The sequence below is a fragment of the Pseudophryne corroboree genome, chromosome 7 (assembly GCF_028390025.1).
Source record: "Pseudophryne corroboree isolate aPseCor3 chromosome 7, aPseCor3.hap2, whole genome shotgun sequence".
In the NCBI taxonomy this organism is placed as follows: domain Eukaryota; kingdom Metazoa; phylum Chordata; class Amphibia; order Anura; family Myobatrachidae; genus Pseudophryne; species Pseudophryne corroboree.
The window spans coordinates 130,999,993-131,020,164 of record NC_086450.1 but is presented as its reverse complement, the minus strand read 5'-3'; the positions used below and the strand labels follow the sequence as shown (position 1 = coordinate 131,020,164).

The 20,172-nt window shown below is 45.7% G+C and overlaps 1 protein-coding gene across 2 annotated transcripts in view; it reads left to right on the top strand.

Moving 5' to 3' along the window:
* TANK (TRAF family member associated NFKB activator) overlaps positions 1-20,172 on the top strand; it is a 164,538-nt gene that overhangs the window by 129,798 nt on the left and 14,568 nt on the right. For both annotated transcript variants that reach the window (XM_063933643.1, XM_063933642.1), the window contains exons 3-7: positions 82-231; positions 1,264-1,369; positions 9,215-9,351; positions 10,079-10,231; positions 17,241-17,305. In XM_063933643.1, the coding sequence (XP_063789713.1) occupies positions 133-231; positions 1,264-1,369; positions 9,215-9,351; positions 10,079-10,231; positions 17,241-17,305 (560 nt within the window). In that variant the 5' untranslated portion in view covers positions 82-132. The remainder of the gene's footprint in view (positions 1-81; positions 232-1,263; positions 1,370-9,214; positions 9,352-10,078; positions 10,232-17,240; positions 17,306-20,172) is intronic.

Here is a 20,172-nt window from a genome sequence, read left to right as displayed (position 1 = left end):
TTTTACCTTGTGCTGGTGGTATGAATCCATATTCTACAAATGTATGCAAGATCATGCTAACTTTTATTTGGTTCCTTTTAGATTGCTGTTATTTTCTACAACCTTTTTAGTGATGATACAGGTTTGGGAAATATGGATAAAAACACAGGAGATCAGCTTAATAGAGCCTACGAAGCCTTTCGTCAGGCAACTATCGAGAAGGAAAACTTCAGAAAAGACCTGAAGCAGAAGGTAAATGCCAACTAGGCCGTTGTGCAATGTTGTCTGATTCTTTTTTAAATAATATGTCCATCTTTGTGTATTTGTTGTAGTTGTTATTATTACTTAAACATGTATTATAGATTGTAGTGTTCTATTAATTAGGTCCCCTTTCTCAAAGTAAGGGGTCTATTTACTAATCCTTGGATGGAGATAAAGCACATGGAGATAAAGAACCAACCAGCTTCTAACTGTCATTTTTCAAATGTAGTCTGTGACATGCCAGGTTAGTGGCTGATTGGCTGGTACTTTATCTCCATGCACTTTATCTCCATCCAAGGCTTAGTAAATAGACCCCTCAGTGCTAGGTATTTGTCATCAGTGGGACGCGGTTATCTGACCAGCAGTCTCCTGACTGCTGGTCACAATACTGACGGCGGATTCCCGGCATCTGGAAATCCCGCCGGTCAGCATGTCGACCAAGAGGGACTATTCCCACTCATGGGTCTCCACAACACCCATAGAGTGGGAATAGAACCTGTGGCAAACGCAGCGAGCCACTGAGCCTGCTGCGTGGCAAGCGCAGCGAGCCTACAAGGGGCATCTTTGCGCCCCCCCCCCCTCACCATCAGCCATGTAACACATGGGATCCCGCCGTCTGTATTGTGATCGGTGGTTTCCTGACCGCCAGTCACACGTACCCAACCGGTCATCAGTGGGTTTGGTGTCCGCTGTCGTCTCCAACTGACCGACCACCGCTGTAAGCAGACATTTACGGGTCAATTAAATTACAGGCAAAGTGTTGCTACAGTGATCGGCTGAACACATATTAGTCAGTTACGGGGCCTTCAAATTTGTTACTTTTTTCTAAGGGTTGTGGGAAAAAACATGTGAATGATGAACGCGATATGCTGTCCTGGAGCGGCACTGTGCGTGAATTGCCTGTAATTGAGCGCTGCTATGTTTTCTTTGTTCTAATTCTGCGCTACTGTGTATTTGAAGTAAATGTTTAGAATATGCCATTACTTTCACCTGACCTTTAAAAACTGCTATTCTGTTTTTTAGACTGAGTTTTATGAGCAGCAGTTACGTGATCAGCACAAACAGATAGTCAGCCTGAAAAGTTGTATCTCCCTGCTGACATCTCGGCTATCATCTCTTGCTGGTACAGGTAAAGCTCTCCAATCCCTAATCTAGTACTCTGCTATATTGCAACATACAGATATTTTATTTGGAAAGAGTTGCAGTAAATTCTTGGTGCTAGATGAGAGAGGAGCAGAAATACACTTTGCAAAAGGTTTTGAAAGCCAGGAAGTAAAAAAAAAAAAAGTAATTGGGTGCTGTAGTATTTTGTGGCATGGTGCTTTTAAATCAGTGGTTCTCAACCGCAGTCCTCAAGTACCCCCAACAGTTCATGTTTTCCAGGTCTCCTTACAGGACTGCAAGTGAAATAATTTGCTTCACCTGTGGGTCTTTTATAATGTGTCAGTGAGTAATGAATACACCTGTGCACCAGCTAGTTGACGTGGAAAACATGAACTGTTGCGGGTACTTGAGGACCGAGGTTGAGAACCATTGCTCTAAATTACAGACCAAATAGTCAAGTGAACCCTGATTACCAATCAATGGATATTGGATCCTTCACATGTACAAGGTTCTCATATACAGACTACTTATAGCATAACTCTCAACTTTTGAGGTGATAGGGTTGGAACGGCTCGCCGTTTGCTACCCAAAAAGGGGGCACGGCACAGCCAGGTGGGCGTGGCCACGCTCACGTGTCCGTCTTACAGCATTTTGGGGAAGTGCCCAGCCCTCCCCGAGCAGCTGGGTAGCCCTCTGCTCCCCTCCCAGCACTGAATAGATGCTGTTCGCAAGATGAGGAAGCCTCCGCTTACTCAGGCTTGTCGTCGTAGGGCAGCTTGCAAGGTCAAGGAAACTGCATTGCGCGACGCAGTCCTTGGCCTCGCCACTCCCAGAAAATGGAGACGACATGCCCCCGTTTCTGGCCTTTCCTTCCCCCCTAACACCTCTGCCTCAATCAGGCTGAGGCATTCGCAATCCTGTGATGCGATCGCAGGACCCATTCTGCATATGCACAGAACGGGGCCTGCATAGTTTCCGATAATCTGGAAACTGCGCAAGGGAATTGCTGATGCGATCCCCTTAGACAGAGAAACTGTACCTGCCATAGTGGTGCAGTTTTGATAGTGTGACCAATAGTGGCGTCTAAGGACACATCAGGTGGTATTACTCTGCGTACAGACTCTGGCAATGGCCATTTCGGTACTTGCACATTCGACTGTTCGGATGTACACCAGGGGCAGACTTTGTAGGATTTGCATAAAGTTGCAGATGGCTGACTGCCAGTAGATGCAGCTGCTGGCACTCCTGCATCCACCTCTGAATTGGATCCTTAGTTGCTATTGGTCCTAAGGTAAAGTTGTATAAGTTGGGATTTGTGTAGGAATATTATGAGAACTTCTTCCTTCATAAGAAGTCTAAGGAGGCAGGAACAGCTATGATAGAGTAATATTTACTTATAATCCATGTTCTAGTCTTCTACAGCTTCACCAAGGTGAAGCTCTTCTACCTGATGGATCCTGTGATTATTATATAGGTGTTGCCTACATGACAAATAAGGTTTTTGTCAACTGTGAGAATCACCATGCTGTAGAGGACCTAGGAAACTCGAGAACAGGCATTCCCAACCTTGGTCCTCAAGGCATACTTGACAGTCCAGGTTTTAGCGATATCCATGCTTGAGCACAGTTGACTTAATTAGTACTTCAGTTATTTTAATTTAACCATCTGTGCTGAAGCCTGGATATCACTAAAACATGCACTTTTAGTGTGCCTTGAGGACCGAGGTTGGGAATGCCTAGATTACATCCCAACTCCATTACTTCAAACACACACTTAGGGGTCTATTCATGAAGCAGTGAAAACAGTGGAGAAACAGATCACTGGAGAAGTTGCCCATGGCCACCAATCAGCATCTCCCTTACATTTTATAGAAGGTACTTGATAAAGCTTTCCTTCAAAGCTGATTGGTTGCCATGGGCAACTTCTCCACTAGTCCTTTTCTCCACTCTTTTCACAGCCTCATGAATAGACAATTTAATATTGCAATGTATATTCTAGCTGGAGAAATGACCTTGTATGTTTTGCGCCCCATCCTGTCTCCTTTTATGACATAGATGGAATAGAATAACTATTTCTCTAACGTCCTAGTGGATGCTGGGGACTCCGTCAGGACCATGGGGAATAGCGGCTCCGCAGGAGACAGGGCACAAAAAGTAAGCTTTTAGGATCACATGGTGTGTACTGGCTCCTCCCCCTATGACCCTCCTCCAAGCCTCAGTTAGGTTTTTGTGCCCGTCCGAGCAGGGTGCAATCTAGGTGGCTCTCATAAAGAGCTGCTTAGAAAAAGTTTTTTAGGTTTCTTATTTTCAGTGAGTCCTGCTGGCAACAGGCTCACTGCTACGAGGGACTTAGGGGAGAGAAGTGAACTCACCTGCGTGCAGGATGGATTTGCTTCTTAGGCTACTGGACACCATTAGCTCCAGAGGGATCGAACACAGGCCCAGCCATGGAGTCCGGTCCCGGAGCCGTGCCGCCGACCCCCCTTGCAGATGCCGAAGTTGAAGAGGTCCAGAGGTCCGGAAACAGGCGGCAGAAGACTTTCAGTCTTCATAAGGTAGCGCACAGCACTGCAGCTGTGCGCCATTGTTGTCGGCACACTTCACACCAGCGGTCACTGAGGGTGCAGGGCGCTGGGGGGGGCGCCCTGGGCAGCAATGTATAATACCTTTTTCTATGGCTAAAATACATCACATATAGCCCTTGAGGCTATATGGATGTATTTAACCCCTGCCATATATCGCAAACTCCGGGAGAAGAGCCCGCCGTTTTAGGGGGCGGGGCCTATTCTCCTCAGCACACAGCGCCATTTTCCTGCTCAGCTCCGCTGTGAGGAAGGCTCCCAGGACTCTCCCCTGCACTGCACTACAGAAACAGGGTAAAACAGAGAAGGGGGGCATATTTTGGCGATATTTTTATATATTAAGCGCATATAACAGAAACAACACCTTGTAGGGTTGTTTATATACATTTTTATAGCGCTTTGGTGTGTGCTGGCAAACTCTCCCTCTGTCTCCCCAAAGGGCTAGTGGGGTCCTGTCTTCGATAAGAGCATTCCCTGTGTGTCTGCTGTGTGTCGGTACGTGTGTGTCGACATGTATGAGGACGATGTTGGTGTGGAGGCGGAGCAATTGCCGGTAATGGTGATGTCACCCCCTAGGGAGTCGACACCGGAATGGATGGCTTTAATTATGGAATTACGTGATAATGTTAGCACGCTGCAAAAGTCAGTTGACGACATGAGACGGCCGGAAAACCAGTTAGTACCTGTCCAGGCGTCTCGGGCACCGTCAGGGGCTGTAAAACGTCCCTTACCTCAGTCAGTCGACACAGGTACCGACACAGATGAATCTAGTGTCGACGGTGAAGAAAGAAACGTATTTTCCAATAGGGCCACACGTTATATGATCACGGCAATGAAGGAGGCTTTGCATATCTCTGATACTGCAGGTACCTCAAAGGGGGGTATTATGTGGGGTGTGAAAAAACTACCTGTAGCTTTTCCAGAATCAGAGGAATTGAATGACGTGTGTGATGAAGCGTGGGTTAACCCCGATAGAAAACTGCTAATTTCAAAGAAGTTATTGGCATTATACCCTTTCCCACCAGAGTTTAGGGCGCGCTGGGAAACTCCCCCTAGGGTGGATAAGGCGCTCACACGCTTATCAAAACAAGTGGCGTTACCGTCTCCTGATACGGCCGCCCTCAAGGATCCAGCTGATAGGAGGCTGGAAACTACCCTGAAGAGTATATACACACATACTGGTGTTATACTGCGACCAGCAATAGCCTCAGCCTGGATGTGCAGTGCTGGGGTGGTGTGGTCGGATTCCCTGACTGAAAATATTGATACCCTGGATAGGGACAGTATTTTATTGACTATAGAGCAATTAAAGGATGCTTTTCTTTATATGCGAGATGCTCAGAGGGATATTTGCACTCTGGCATCGAGAGTAAGTGCGATGTCCATATCTGCCAGAAGAAGTTTATGGACGCGACAGTGGTCAGGTGATGCGGATTCCAAACGGCATATGGAAGTATTGCTGTATAAAGGAGAGGAATTATTTGGGGTCGGTCTATCGGATCTGGTGGCCACGGCAACAGCCGGAAAATCCACTTTTTTACCTCAGGTCACCTCCCAACAGAAAAAGACACCGTCTTTTCAGCCGCAGTCCTTTCGTTCCTATAAGAACAAGCGGGCAAAAGGACAGTCATATTTGCCCAGAGGCAAAGGAAGGGGTAAGAGGGTGCAGCAAGCAACTACTTCCCACGAACAGAAGCCCTCCCCGGCTTCTACAAAGCCCTCAGCATGACGCTGGGGCTGTGCAAGCGGACTCAGGGGCGGTGGGGGGTCGACTAAAGATTTTCAGCACACAGTGGGCGCGCTCACAGGTGGACCCTTGGATCCTGCAGGTAGTATCTCAGGGTTACAAGTTGGAATTCGAAAAGTCTCCCCCTCGCCGGTTCCTAAAGTCTGCTTTACCAACGTCTCCCTCAGAAAGGGCGACGGTATTGGAAGCCATTCACAAGCTGTATTCTCAGCAGGTGATAGTCAAGGTACCCCTCCTACAACAGGGAAAGGGGTATTATTCCACACTATTTGTGGTACCGAAGCCGGACGGTTCGGTAAGACCTATTCTAAATCTGAAATCCTTGAACCTGTACATACAGAAATTCAAGTTCAAGATGGAGTCACTCAGAGCAGTGATAGCGAATCTGGAAGAAGGGGACTTCATGGTGTCCCTGGACATAAAAGATGCTTATCTGCATGTCCCAATTTACCCTTCACACCAAGGGTATCTCAGGTTCGTGATACAAAACTGTCATTATCAGTTTCAAACGCTGCCGTTTGGTTTGTCCACGGCACCTCGGGTCTTTACCAAGGTAATGGCCGAAATGATGGTTCTTCTACGAAGAAAAGGCGTATTAATTATCCCTTACTTGGACGATCTCCTGATAAGGGCAAGGTCCAGAGAACAGCTGGAAGTCGGAGTAGCACTAACCCAAGTAGTGCTTCAACAACACGGGTGGATTCTGAATCTTCCAAAATCTCAATTGACCCCGACGACACGTCTGCTGTTCCTGGGAATGATTCTGGACACTGTTCAGTAAAAGGTGTTTCTCCCAGAGGAGAAAGCAAGGGAGTTATCCGAACTTGTCAGGAACCTCCTAAAACCAGGAAATGTGTCAGTACATCAATGCACAAGAGTCCTGGGAAAGATGGTGGCTTCTTACGAAGCAATTCCATTCGGCAGATTCCACGCACGAATATTTCAGTGGGATCTGCTGGACAAATGGTCCGGATCGCATCTGCACATGCATCAGCGGATAACACTGTCACCAAGAACAAGGGTGTCTCTTCTGTGGTGGTTGCAGAGTGCCCATCTGTTAGAGGGCCGCAGATTCGGCATACAGGACTGGGTCCTGGTGACTACGGATGCCAGCCTACGAGGCTGGGGAGCAGTCACACAGGGAAGAAACTTCCAGGGCGTGTGGTCAAACCTGGAGACGTCTCTTCACATAAATATACTGGAGCTAAGAGCGATTTACAATGCTCTAAGCCTGGCAAAACCGCTGCTTCAGGGTCAGCCGGTGTTGATCCAGTCGGACAACATCACGGCAGTCGCCCACGTAAACAGACAGGGCGGCACGAGAAGCAGAAGAGCAATGACAGAAGCTGCAAGGATTCTTCGCTGGGCGGAAAATCATGTCATAGCACTGTCAGCAGTGTTCATTCCGGGAGTGGACAACTGGGAAGCAGACTTCCTCGGCAGACACGACCTCCACCCGGGAGAGTGGGGACTTCATCCAGAAGTCTTCCACATGATTGTGAACCGTTGGGAAAAACCAAAGGTGGACATGATGGCGTCCCGCCTCAACAAGAAACTGGACAGATATTGCGCCAGGTCAAGAGACCCTCAGGCAATAGCTGTGGACGCTCTGGTAACACCGTGGGTGTACCAGTCCGTGTATGTGTTTCCTCCACTGCCTCTCATACCAAAGGTACTGAGAATTATACGGCTACGGGGAGTAAGAACAATACTCGTGGCTCCGGATTGGCCGAGAAGGACTTGGTACCCAGAACTTCAAGAGATGCTCACGGAAGAGCCGTGGCCTCTACCGTTAAGAAGGGATCTGCTTCAGCAGGGACCTTGTATGTTCCAAGACTTACCGCGACTGCGTTTGACGGCATGGCGGTTGAACGCCGGATTCTAAAAGAAAAGGGCATTCCAGAGGAAGTTATTCCTACCTTGATTAAAGCCAGGAAGGAAGTGACCGCACAACATTATCACCGCATTTGGAGAAAATATGTTGCGTGGTGTGAGGCCAAGAAGGCCCCAACGGAGGAATTTCAATTGGGTCGATTCCTACATTTCCTGCAGGCAGGATTGTCTATGGGCCTCAAATTGGGGTCTATTAAGGTTCAAATTTCGGCCTTATCGATTTTCTTCCAGAAAGAATTGGCTTCAGTGCCTGAAGTACAAACCTTTGTCAAAGGTGTACTACATATACAGCCCCCGATTGTGCCTCCAGTGGCACCGTGGGATCTCAACGTAGTTTTGGATTTTCTCAAATCCCATTGGTTTGAGCCGCTCAAATCGGTAGATTTGAAGTATCTTACATGGAAAGTAACCATGCTACTGGCCCTGGCTTCAGCCAGGAGAGTATCAGAGTTGGCGGCTTTATCGTACAAAAGCCCATATCTGATTTTCCATTCGAACAGGGTAGAACTGCGGACGCGTCCTCAGTTTCTGCCTAAGGTGGTTTCGGCTTTTCACTTGAACCAGCCTATTGTGGTGCCTGCGGCTACTGGCGACTTGGAGGACTCCAAGTTGCTGGACGTTGTCAGAGCATTGAAAATATATATTTCAAGGACGGCTGGAGTCAGAAAATCTGACTCGCTGTTTATCCTGTATGCACCCAACAAGATGGGTGCTCCTGCGTCTAAGCAGACGATTGCTCGTTGGATCTGTAGCACAATCCAACTTGCACATTCTGTGGCAGGCCTGCCACAGCCTAAATCTGTAAATGCCCACTCCACAAGGAAGGTGGGCTCATCTTGGGCGGCTGCCCGAGGGGTCTCGGCATTACAACTTTGCCGAGCAGCTACGTGGTCAGGGGAGAACACGTTTGTAAAATTTTACAAATTTGATACTCTGGCTAAGGAGGACCTGGAGTTCTCTCATTCGGTGCTGCAGAGTCATCCGCACTCTCCTGCCCGTTTGGGAGCTTTGGTATAATCCCCATGGTCCTGACGGAGTCCCCAGCATCCACTAGGACGTTAGAGAAAATAAGAATTTACTTACCGATAATTCTATTTCTCATAGTCCGTAGTGGATGCTGGGCGCCCATCCCAAGTGCGGATTGTCTGCAATACTTGTACATAGTTATTGTTACAAAAATCGGGTTATTATTGTTGTGAGCCATCTTTTCAGAGGCTTCTTCGTTGTTATCATACTGTTAACTGGGTTCAAATCACAAGTTGTACGGTGTGATTGGTGTGGCTGGTATGAGTCTTACCCGGGATTCAAGATCCTTCCTTATTGTGTACGCTCGTCCGGGCACAGTACCTAACTGAGGCTTGGAGGAGGGTCATAGGGGGAGGAGCCAGTACACACCATGTGATCCTAAAAGCTTACTTTTTGTGCCCTGTCTCCTGCGGAGCCGCTATTCCCCATGGTCCTGACGGAGTCCCCAGCATCCACTACGGACTATGAGAAATAGAATTATCGGTAAGTAAATTCTTATTTTCTGGGCCACGATGAAAACTTTTTTTAGAAGATTTGAAGTTTTGGTAAACATGCAGAAGGTTTGACATTCCTTTTCAAGTGAAAATATAATTTTGGGGTTAAAGGTTGTCTGTGTGTTCTAGGAGGTGCACCGTTCCCACCAATCTCCCCTAAACTGGAGAATACAGATGGTTGTAAAAGTGAGAGTACTTCTGATTTATCTGTTGAACAACTTCAAGAACAGCTCAAAGCCAGCCTGCTGCGAGAAAAGAATTATAAGGTAACAGTAGCTGATTTGGTCAGAGTACTACCTATGGGAAGACAGACCTGGGCAGTTACTTATGAGACCTGGTTTAGGTGTCACATGCAGTACAGTACATTACCAGTAGGTCCCTGCTGACATGGATATAATTGTAACTGCTGGATTAGTAACTATTTCATCCAGTTTTCACTGGATCTGCTATTACTGAATGTAGAGGTGACTAAAATTAAAGAAATAAGAATTTGCATATCAAGATACTCTTGCAGCAGCCTGATGATTACTGCAGTTTATACTGATAGCATTACTTATATATAATATATATCTAACAATAATAAAATGACATAAACACTTCCTTTTCCTCCCTTAAAGTAACCAGAACCAGTGCTGGGTAAGCTGAGCTGTTACAGGTAGTCAAGGAGAACGACAAGTTACTATATACAGTATACTATCATCTAGATTCTACTCCATTCTCCCTACAACGGAACCTAACCCTTGGGTTCTGCCACCTTGTTGCTTGAGTGTTATGACCGCTGATGCATCAAGGTTTATATACCATGTACCTGTCCCACATTGTCTTGTACTGTAAATTGCTGTTTGTTTGTTTGTTTTTGTTTGCTCATATGCTTATGTAGTTTGTTAGCTGCTTCAGAACCCTTGTGGTGCCGTATAATAAAACAATCTAATAATACACTGGATCATGGTTCTTACAGTTTTTTTACAAGTTTTTTATTTTTATTTATTTCAGGAACAACTAGAATTCGAAAAGCTCAGATTTTTGGAAATGGAAGTAAAACAGGTTCATTTGGAGCGTAGTCAAAATGAAGAAATTCAACATCTAAAAAAACTGTTGAAAGACGCCAGTGAGAGGAGGGATTCTAGAATAGCCCATGAAATCGAGGTGAGGGAAAGTAAAGCTGACATAAATTAACTCTGCTGCGTTTGCTGTTGTGTGTTGGGCAACTTCAAGATTGTAAGCTCCAATGGGGCAGGTACTGATGAATGGCATATATTCTCAGCACAGTACTATGTAATATGGTGGCAATATATAAATAATTAATAGTGAAAATAATATTGATTGCATTGAAAGAGATTATTAAATATACCAAGTGATCTGCTTACAGATGAGTTGACTCTATCATTTGTAGTGGTCATTACTATGAAGGGGAGAAGGAGCTAAAAGGTCATGTCACTCTCCTACTAAGCTACAGGAAAGTTGCAACCATTTATTTTCTAACTAATGTACAGACTTTACAATACAGGTATCAAATTGGGCAACTCCAGGTAAAATTACTTTATATAGATTTAGTAGTTTCTATGCCACAATATTTTAAAAATAGTTTCTCTAATGTCCTAAGTGGATGCTGGGGACTCCGTAAGGACCATGGGGAATAGCGGCTCCACAGGAGATTGGGCACAAAGTAAAAAGCTTTAGGACTACCTGGTGTGCACTGGCTCCTCCCCCTATGACCCTCCTCCAAGCCTCAGTTAAGATTTTGTGCCCGAACGAGAAGGGTGCAATCTAGGTGGCTCTCCTGAGCTGCTTAGAGAAAAAGTTTAAAGTAGGTTTTTTACTTTCAGTGAGACCTGCTGGCAACAGGCTCACTGCATCGAGGGACTAAGGGGAGAAGAAGCGAACTCACCTGCGTGCAGAGTGGATTGGGCTTCTTAGGCTACTGGACATTAGCTCCAGAGGGACGATCACAGGCCCAGCCATGGATGGGTCCCGGAGCCGCGCCGCCGTCCCCCTTACAGAGCCAGAAGACTGAAGAGTCCGGAAAATCGGCGGCAGAAGACGTCCTGTCTTCATTAAGGTAGCTCACAGCACCGCAGCTGTGCGCCATTGCTCTCAGCACACTTCACACTCCGGTCACTGAGGGTGCAGGGCGCTGGGGGGGGGCGCCCTGAGACGCAATAGAAATACCTTTTTTTTTGGATAAAAATACATCACATATAGCTCCTGGGCTATATGGATGTATTTAACCCCTGCCTAAATTACAATAAAAAAGCGGGAGAAAGGCCGCCGAAAAGGGGGCGGAGCCTATCTCCTCAGCACACTGGCGCCATTTTTTCCTCACAGCTCCTTTGGAGGAAGGCTCCCTGACTCTCCCCTGCAGTCCTGCACTACAGAAACAGGGTAAAACAAGAGAGGGGGGGCATAAAATTGGCATATAAAGATATACAGCAGCTATATTAGGGAAAAACACTTATATAAGGTTATCCCTGTATATATATAGCGCTCTGGTGTGTGCTGGCAAACTCTCCCTCTGTCTCCCCAAAGGGCTAGTGGGGTCCTGTCCTCTATCAGAGCATTCCCTGTGTGTGTGCGGTGTGTCGGTACGTTGTGTCGACATGTATGAGGAGGAAAATGGTGTGGAGGTGGAGCAATTGCCTGTGTTAGTGATGTCACCCTCTAGGGAGTCGACACCTGACTGGATGATCTTATGGAAAGAATTACGTGATAGTGTCAGCACTTTACAAAAGTCTGTTGACGACATGAGACAGCCGGATAATCAGTTAATACCTGTACAGGCGTCTCAAACACCGTCAGGGGCTCTAAAGCGCCCGTTACATCAGGTCGATACAGACACAGACACGGACACTGACTCCAGTGTCGACGGTGAAGAAACAAACGTATTTTCCAGTAGGGCTACACGCTACATGATCACGGGAATGAAGGAGGTTTTGAACATTTCTGATACTACAAGTACCACAAAAAAGGGTATTATGTGGGGTGTGAAAAAACTACCCGTAGTTTTTCCTGAATCAGATGAATTAAATGAGGTGTGTGATGAAGCGTGGGTTTCCCCCGATAAAAAACTGCTAATTTCTAAAAAATTATTGGCATTATACCCTTTCCCGCCAGAGGTTAGGGCGCGCTGGGAAACACCCCCTAGGGTGGATAAGGCGCTCACACGCTTATCAAAACAAGTGGCGTTACCGTCTCCTGATACGGCCGCCCTCAAGGAACCAGCTGATAGGAAGCTGGAAAATGTCCTAAAAAGTATATACACACATACTGGTATTATACTGCGACCAGCAATCGCCTCAGCCTGGATGTGCAGTGCTGGGGTGGCTTGGTCGGATTCCCTGACTGAAAATATTGATACCCTGGACAGGGACAATATATTATTGACTATAGAGCGTTTAAAAGATGCGTTTCTATATATGCGAGATGCACAGAGGGATATTTGCACTCTGGCATCAAGAGTAAGTGCGATGTCCATTTCTGCCAGAAGAGGATTATGGACGCGACAGTGGTCAGGGGATGCGGATTCCAAACGGCATATGGAAGTATTGCCGTATAAAGGGGAGGAGTTATTTGGGGTCGGTCTATCGGACTTGGTGACCACGGCAACGGCCGGGAAATCCACCTTTCTACCCCAAGTCACCTCGCAGCAGAAAAAGATACCGTCTTTTCAGGCTCAGTCCTTTCGTCCCCATAAGGGCAAGCGGGCAAAAGGCCACTCATATCTGCCCCGGGGCAGAGGAAGGGGAAAAAGACTGCAGCAGACAGCCTCTTCCCATGAACAGAAGCCCTCCCCCGCTTCTGCCAAGTCCTCAGCATGACGCTGGGGCCTTACAAGCGGACTCAGGCACGGTGGGGGCCCGTCTCAAGATTTTCAGCGCGCAGTGGGCTCACTCGCAAGTGGACCCCTGGATCCTGCAGGTAGTATCGCAGGGGTACAAATTGGAATTCGAGACGTCTCCCCCTCGCCGGTTCCTGAAGTCTGCTTTACCAACGTCTCCCCCCGACAGGGAGGCGATATTGGAAGCCATTCACAAGCTGTATTCCCAGCAGGTGATAATCAAGGTACCCCTCCTACAACAGGGAAAGGGGTATTATTCCACGCTGTTTGTGGTACCGAAGCCGGACGGCTCGGTGAGACCCATTTTAAATCTGAAATCCTTGAACACTTACATAAGAAGGTTCAAGTTCAAGATGGAGTCACTCAGAGCAGTGATAGCGAACCTGGAAGAAGGGGAATATATGGTGTCTCTGGACATCAAGGATGCTTACCTCCATGTCCCAATTTGCCCCTCTCACCAAGGGTACCTCAGGTTTGTGGTACAGAACTGTCGCTATCAGTTTCAGACGCTGCCGTTTGGATTGTCCACGGCACCCCGGGTCTTTACCAAGGTAATGGCCGAAATGATGATTCTTCTTCGAAGAAAAGGCGTCTTAATTATCCCTTACTTGGACAATCTCCTGATAAGGGCAAGGTCCAGAGAACAGTTAGAGGTCGGAGTAGCACTATCTCAAATAGTACTACGACAGCACGGTTGGATTCTAAATATTCCAAAATCGCAGCTGATTCCGACGACACGTCTGCTGTTCCTAGGGATGACTCTGGACACAGTACAGAAAAAGGTGTTTCTCCCGGAGGGGAAAGCCAGGGAGTTATCCGACCTAGTCAGGAACCTCCTAAGACCAGGCCAGGTGTCAGTGCATCAATGCACAAAGGTCCTGGGAAAGATGGTGGCTTCTTACGAAGCGATTCCATTCGGCAGATTCCACGCAAGAACTTTTCAGTGGGATCTGCTGGACAAATGGTCCGGATCGCATCTTCAAATGCATCAGCGGATAACCCTGTCTCCAAGGACAAGGGTGTCTCTCCTGTGGTGGTTACAGAGTGCTCATCTCCTAGAGGGCCGCAGATTCGGCATTCAGGATTGGGTCCTGGTGACCACGGATGCCAGCCTGAGAGGCTGGGGAGCAGTCACACAGGGAAGAAATTTCCAGGGCTTGTGGTCAAGCATGGAAACGTCACTTCACATAAATATCCTGGAACTAACGGGCCATTTACAATGCCCTAAGTCAGGCAAGGCCTCTGCTTCAGGGTCAGTCGGTGTTGATCCAGTCGGACAACATCACGGCAGTCGCCCACGTAAACAGACAGGGCGGTACAAGAAGCAGGAGGGCAATGACGGAAGTTGCAAGGATTCTTCGCTGGGCGGAAAATCATGTGATAGCACTGTCAGCAGTGTTCATTCCGGGAGTGGACAACTGGGAAGCAGACTTCCTCAGCAGACACGATCTCCACCCGGGGGAGTGGGGACTTCACCCAGAAGTCTTCCACATGATTGTGAACCGTTGGGAAAAACCAAAGGTGGACATGATGGCGTCCCGCCTCAACAAAAAACTGGACAGATATTGCGCCAGGTCAAGGGACCCTCAGGCAATAGCTGTGGACGCTCTGGTAACACCGTGGGTGTACCGATCAGTGTATGTGTTCCCTCCTCTACCTCTCATATCCAAGGTATTGAGAATCATAAGAAGGAGAGGAGTAAAGACTATACTCGTGGCTCCGGATTGGCCAAGAAGGACTTGGTACCCGGAACTTCAAGAGATGCTCACGGAAGACCCGTGGCCTCTACCTCTAAGAAAGGACCTGCTCCAGCAGGGACCATGTCTGTTTCAAGACTTACCGCGGCTGCGTTTGACGGCATGGCGGTTGAACGCCGGATCCTGAAGGAAAAAGGCATTCCGGATGAAGTCATCCCTACCCTGATCAAAGCCAGGAAGGATGTAACTGTGCAACATTATCACCGTATTTGGCGTAAATATGTTGCGTGGTGTGAGGCCAGGAAGGCCCCTACAGAGGAATTTCAACTGGGTCGTTTCCTGCATTTCCTGCAAACAGGACTGTCTATGGGCCTAAAATTAGGGTCCATTAAGGTTCAAATTTCGGCCCTGTCAATATTCTTCCAAAAGAACTAGCTTCAGTTCCTGAAGTTCAGACGTTTGTCAAGGGGGTACTGCATATACAGCCTCCTTTTGTGCCTCCAGTGGCACCTTGGGATCTCAATGTAGTTTTGGGATTCCTAAAATCACATTGGTTTGAACCACTCACCAATGTGGACTTAAAATATCTCACATGGAAAGTGGTAATGATGTTAGCCCTGGCTTCAGCCAGGCGTGTATCAGAATTGGCGGCTTTATCCTATAAAAGCCCTTACCTAATTTTTCATACGGATAGGGCAGAATTGAGGACTCTGCCTCAATTTCTTCCTAAGGTGGTTTCAGCGTTTCACTTAAACCAGCCTATTGTGGTACCTGCGGCTACTAGGGACTTGGAGGCCTCCAAGTTGCTAGACGTTGTCAGTGCCCTGAAAATATATGTTTCCAGGACGGCTGGAGTCAGAAAATCTGACTCGCTGTTTAGCCTGTATGCACCCAACAAGCTGGGTGCTCCTGCTTCTAAGCAGACGATTGCTCGTTGGATTTGTAGTACAATTCAGCTTGCACATTCTGTGGCAGGCCTGCCACAGCCAAAATCTGTAAAAGCCCATTCCACACGGAAAGTGGGCTCATCTTGGGCGGCTGCCCGAGGGGTCTCGGCTTTACAACTTTGCCGAGCAGCTACTTGGTCAGGGGCAAACACGTTTGCTAAATTCTACAAATGTGATACCCTGGCTGAGGAGGACCTGGAGTTCTCTCATTCGGTGCTGCAGAGTCATCCGCACTCTCCCGCCCGTTTGGGAGCTTTGGTATAATCCCCATGGTCCTTACGGAGTCCCCAGCATCCACTTAGGACGTTAGAGAAAATAAGAATTTACTTACCGATAATTCTATTTCTCATAGTCCGTAGTGGATGCTGGGCGCCCATCCCAAGTGCGGATTGTCTGCAATACTTGTACATAGTTATTGTTACAAAAATCGGGTTATTATTGTTGTGAAAATGGAAAGAGAGGTAATGATGGCGCTGGCAGGCCTGTGTATGTGTGCACCCTGGGATTAGCTGCCACCTGGTGAGGAGGTAGCCGGCCTCCTCAGCAAACAGAGCAATTAGGAAAAATTACCAGGTAGGCGCTTAATACCAATTGGTGGACACAATTTTTTATCATTGTGTCCACCAATTGGTATTAAGCGCCTACCTGGTAATTTTTCCTATTATTGTTGTGAGCCATCTTTTCAGAGGCTCCTTTTGTTAACATGCTGTTAACTGGGTTCAGATCACAAGTTGTACGGTGTGATTGGTGTGGCTGGTATGAGTCTTACCCGGGATTCAAAATCCTTCCTTATTGTGTACGCTCGTCCGGGCACAGTATCCTAACTGAGGCTTGGAGGAGGGTCATAGGGGGAGGAGCCAGTGCACACCAGGTAGTCCTAAAGCTTTTTACTTTGTGCCCAGTCTCCTGCGGAGTCGCTATTCCCCATGGTCCTTACGGAGTCCCCAGCATCCACTACGGACTATGAGAAATAGAATTATCGGTAAGTAAATTCTTATTTTTTACTGTTTTTGACTATTCACCAGTGACAATTTTATAAAGATATTTTTATTTATTTATTTTTTTACTATAAACTAGATTACATTTTGACAATTCATGGTTGTCCTTTTAATTTGTCAGGATTCCAATTGCTGCATTTGTCTGCTATACATAAATTGACCACTAGGAGGAGATAGAACACTGCACCTTGTTTTTAGAGAATCATTTACCCTATATTAACATTTACTTTTCACTGTGGTCTCTTGAACATACTACAGTGAACACTTAAATGTATTTATCTCCAGTCAACATGAAGTCAATTTAAATTTGTATTTATTTAGGTTATACATCACAACTTTACCTGGTAATAACAGAGTTTCGGAAAAGACTATGGAAATATCCTATTAGCCTTCTCATGATTTATGTCCGATGGTCATTTTCATGGCTATCCAATTATAGCGTGCTTTTTCTGTGAGAAAATTACCCTTTTGCACGCATAAGGTCCGTCTAAGGCAGGCGAAATAAAATCCCTGATAAGTGCCAGCATTGGGACTAATAGGATAGCCCCAGGCGAGTTAACTACTGCACCCTAGAACACAAAGGTTAACTAGTATCAGTCTGCGATAACCTATATCCAATTACTGGACAACATTGATGTAAATATAATAACAATTGTGCTTTTTTTTTTTTTTTATTAGATGAGAAGTTCAAACATCATTCAAGAACAGCCTGCAGCGGCATCTGATCTCGGTGAGAGTGCAAGGTACATATTATTGCACAGTAACACTGTAATGCTAGTCTTACATTTCTACATATTTACAGTGTGTGTATGTATGTATATATATATATATATATATGTGTGTGTGTATATGTATATATATATATGTGTGTGTGTATATGTGTGTGTGTATACACACACACACACACACACATATATATATATATATATATATATATATATATATATATATATATATATATATATATATATATATATATATATATATATAGAAATGTGGACCCAGCGCTCGTTTTGCCTACAATTGGTCAAATGGATTAATTAGATCCACATCTGTGGCCACCATAGGTATTAAAAGTTTTTTTCTCCTCATATGCTGATCACTAGAAAGTCCAATTTAAATTTTCCTGGACAGCAGCTCTCCCTCGTTCTGTTTCCCCGGAACTCCTTCGGGTAAATGGATCTAGCAAAAGAATGTGAAGAGGGGGCGCTTCATAGTGTAAAATCGTTTTATTCAAAAAGAACTCTCAGACAACGACAGTACGTTAATTAGATTTCAAGACTCGTACCGCAAATCAACCAGGGTGGGCTGGTTACCACATGATATAATCAATTACAACTCCCGGCATACCCCGAACCTCGTCTCGTAGGTCACTGGACTCCTGCCTTCCACGTCTAACCGCTAATCAGCGGTGGTCGCGGGTCGGATCACTGGACCACTTGCTTCGGGACGGATGCAGCCGGAGGATGATGACGGAGCTGTTCTGACGTCATCATCCTCCGGCTGCATCCGTCCCGAAGCAAGTGGTCCAGTGATCCGACCCGCGACCACCGCTGATTAGCGGTTAGACGTGGAAGGCAGGAGTCCAGTGACCTACGAGACGAGGTTCGGGGTATGCCGGGAGTTGTAATTGATTATATCATGTGGTAACCAGCCCACCCTGGTTGATTTGCGGTACGAGTCTTGAAATCTAATTAACGTACTGTCGTTGTCTGAGAGTTCTTTTTGAATAAAACGATTTTACACTATGAAGCGCCCCCTCTTCACATTCTTTTGCTAGATATATATATATATATATATATATATATATACAATTTTATTTATTTTTTTGTATTAAAATGTTTGTATCGTAATCTCTGTGCACCCGCTGCTATGTTTTCAGTTGTTGGGGGACACACTGGAATTCTCTGAACCATATAAGTGTAACTGGATGTACGACCTTTTAGTGGTTTTATAAGCCTTTTTTTAATTTTTCTCCAATTTTCAATAGACTTTTTAGGTATTATTAAGATCTCTAAAACACTCGTGCACATATGTATTTAAAAACATTAACATTTTGTGATGTTTAAAAAAAAAAAAATGAAAAGAAAAGAAAAAAACAACCCATCAAGCTGCCAATTAAAACGCGTTTACATCACATATGATCACTGAGGCGGATGAGACTGAGGGTTTTCACTGCTCATCTCGCTGTATTGAGACTTTTCTCTATTCACATTACATGGAATTGGAGACATCTAAAATTGCTGAATATTTACATAGGGCAACTTTAACAGCTGTTGCAAAATCTGGTACTTTCATTCCAATTGTTATACTCCTAGAGCTGTTCCATCTACTTCATATTGTACTTCAGTAAGGACAGCATTAAGCAGTTGTTGAGGCGGCAGTGTAATATTATATTGCATAGACCTGTATTATATTGCTTTCTTTGTGTTATATTGTATTGCGTTACAATGCAAAAAAAAAATATATATATATTATCCAGTTTATCATATGGAATTTCCCTGCTCCCCCATTTTTCCACTTCCAAAATATAATTTCTTTATTAATCATTAGCCTTAAAGGGCTTCTAGATGCCACTAAACAAATTCTCTATTAACGTTAATAAATATTATTTTTTATGTCACATTTGTTGCATCAGACAGGGTATTTTTTTTATTTGCTGCCCAAAAAAATAAACCAACATTTCACCACATATGGGCCAAAAGGTAGAGCGGACAATGAAATGGGTACATATACAGATTGTGGCTTTGATAAGCCACCATTGGTTGCAATTAATGGTCCCATTGTTAATTGTTCTTTAGCCTGTGCAGTACAAGTCCTGCGATGAATCTCGCATTGCCTGGACAGCCATAGCCTAATTGACAGTTTGCAGCCATTTGGGAAGGGGTGGGGAAGTGGGTGGTGCTGGCTAGCGTTTTTCGAAAATGGGGGCGTGTCACTCCCTCTTTGGGGGAGTGCCGAGAACAGAGTCTGCACCTGCCAACACAGATTTCCTGGACTTGTTCTAGGAGCTGTTGGCCGATTGGTCCCGCAGAGTTATCCGACGCGGCATTCTCGGACGCACATCGGATCATACATGCATGCAAACTCTTACTTATACATTAGCATATGTTAGTTAACACTGGTAAATCTGAATTAGGCCCGAAATGGGCTGCAAATCGAATCACAGATCCCCTTCCCACCCACATTGTAAAGCCATGATTCACAGAATTGTGTTGCAGAGGCCGAGCCAAGTTGATGCGGTTCACAGCGAATTGCGTCCCCACATTCCCGGCTACTTCACTGGAAAAGTGGAGAGTAGTGGGAGAGTTGTCTATTCTCTAGAGTGTAGAGTGCGCAGAAAGACACGACTCCCCCCACTCAAATTCATAAGTCTGCTGAAAACCTGAGAGAGTAGGCAAGTTACACATAGCAACCAATGAGACAATTGCTTTCATTTTCTTTTTCTGTAATGAACAACAATCATGGCAGGCAGAACATATATTATATTATATTAGATTTTATACGTTTTGTTTTTTTACATTAAATGTTAAGCTTTACACAATGCACTAAACTTAATTCCTTTTTTATTTCATGCTTAACAAAAAGCTTAATTAGCCACCGTTGCCAA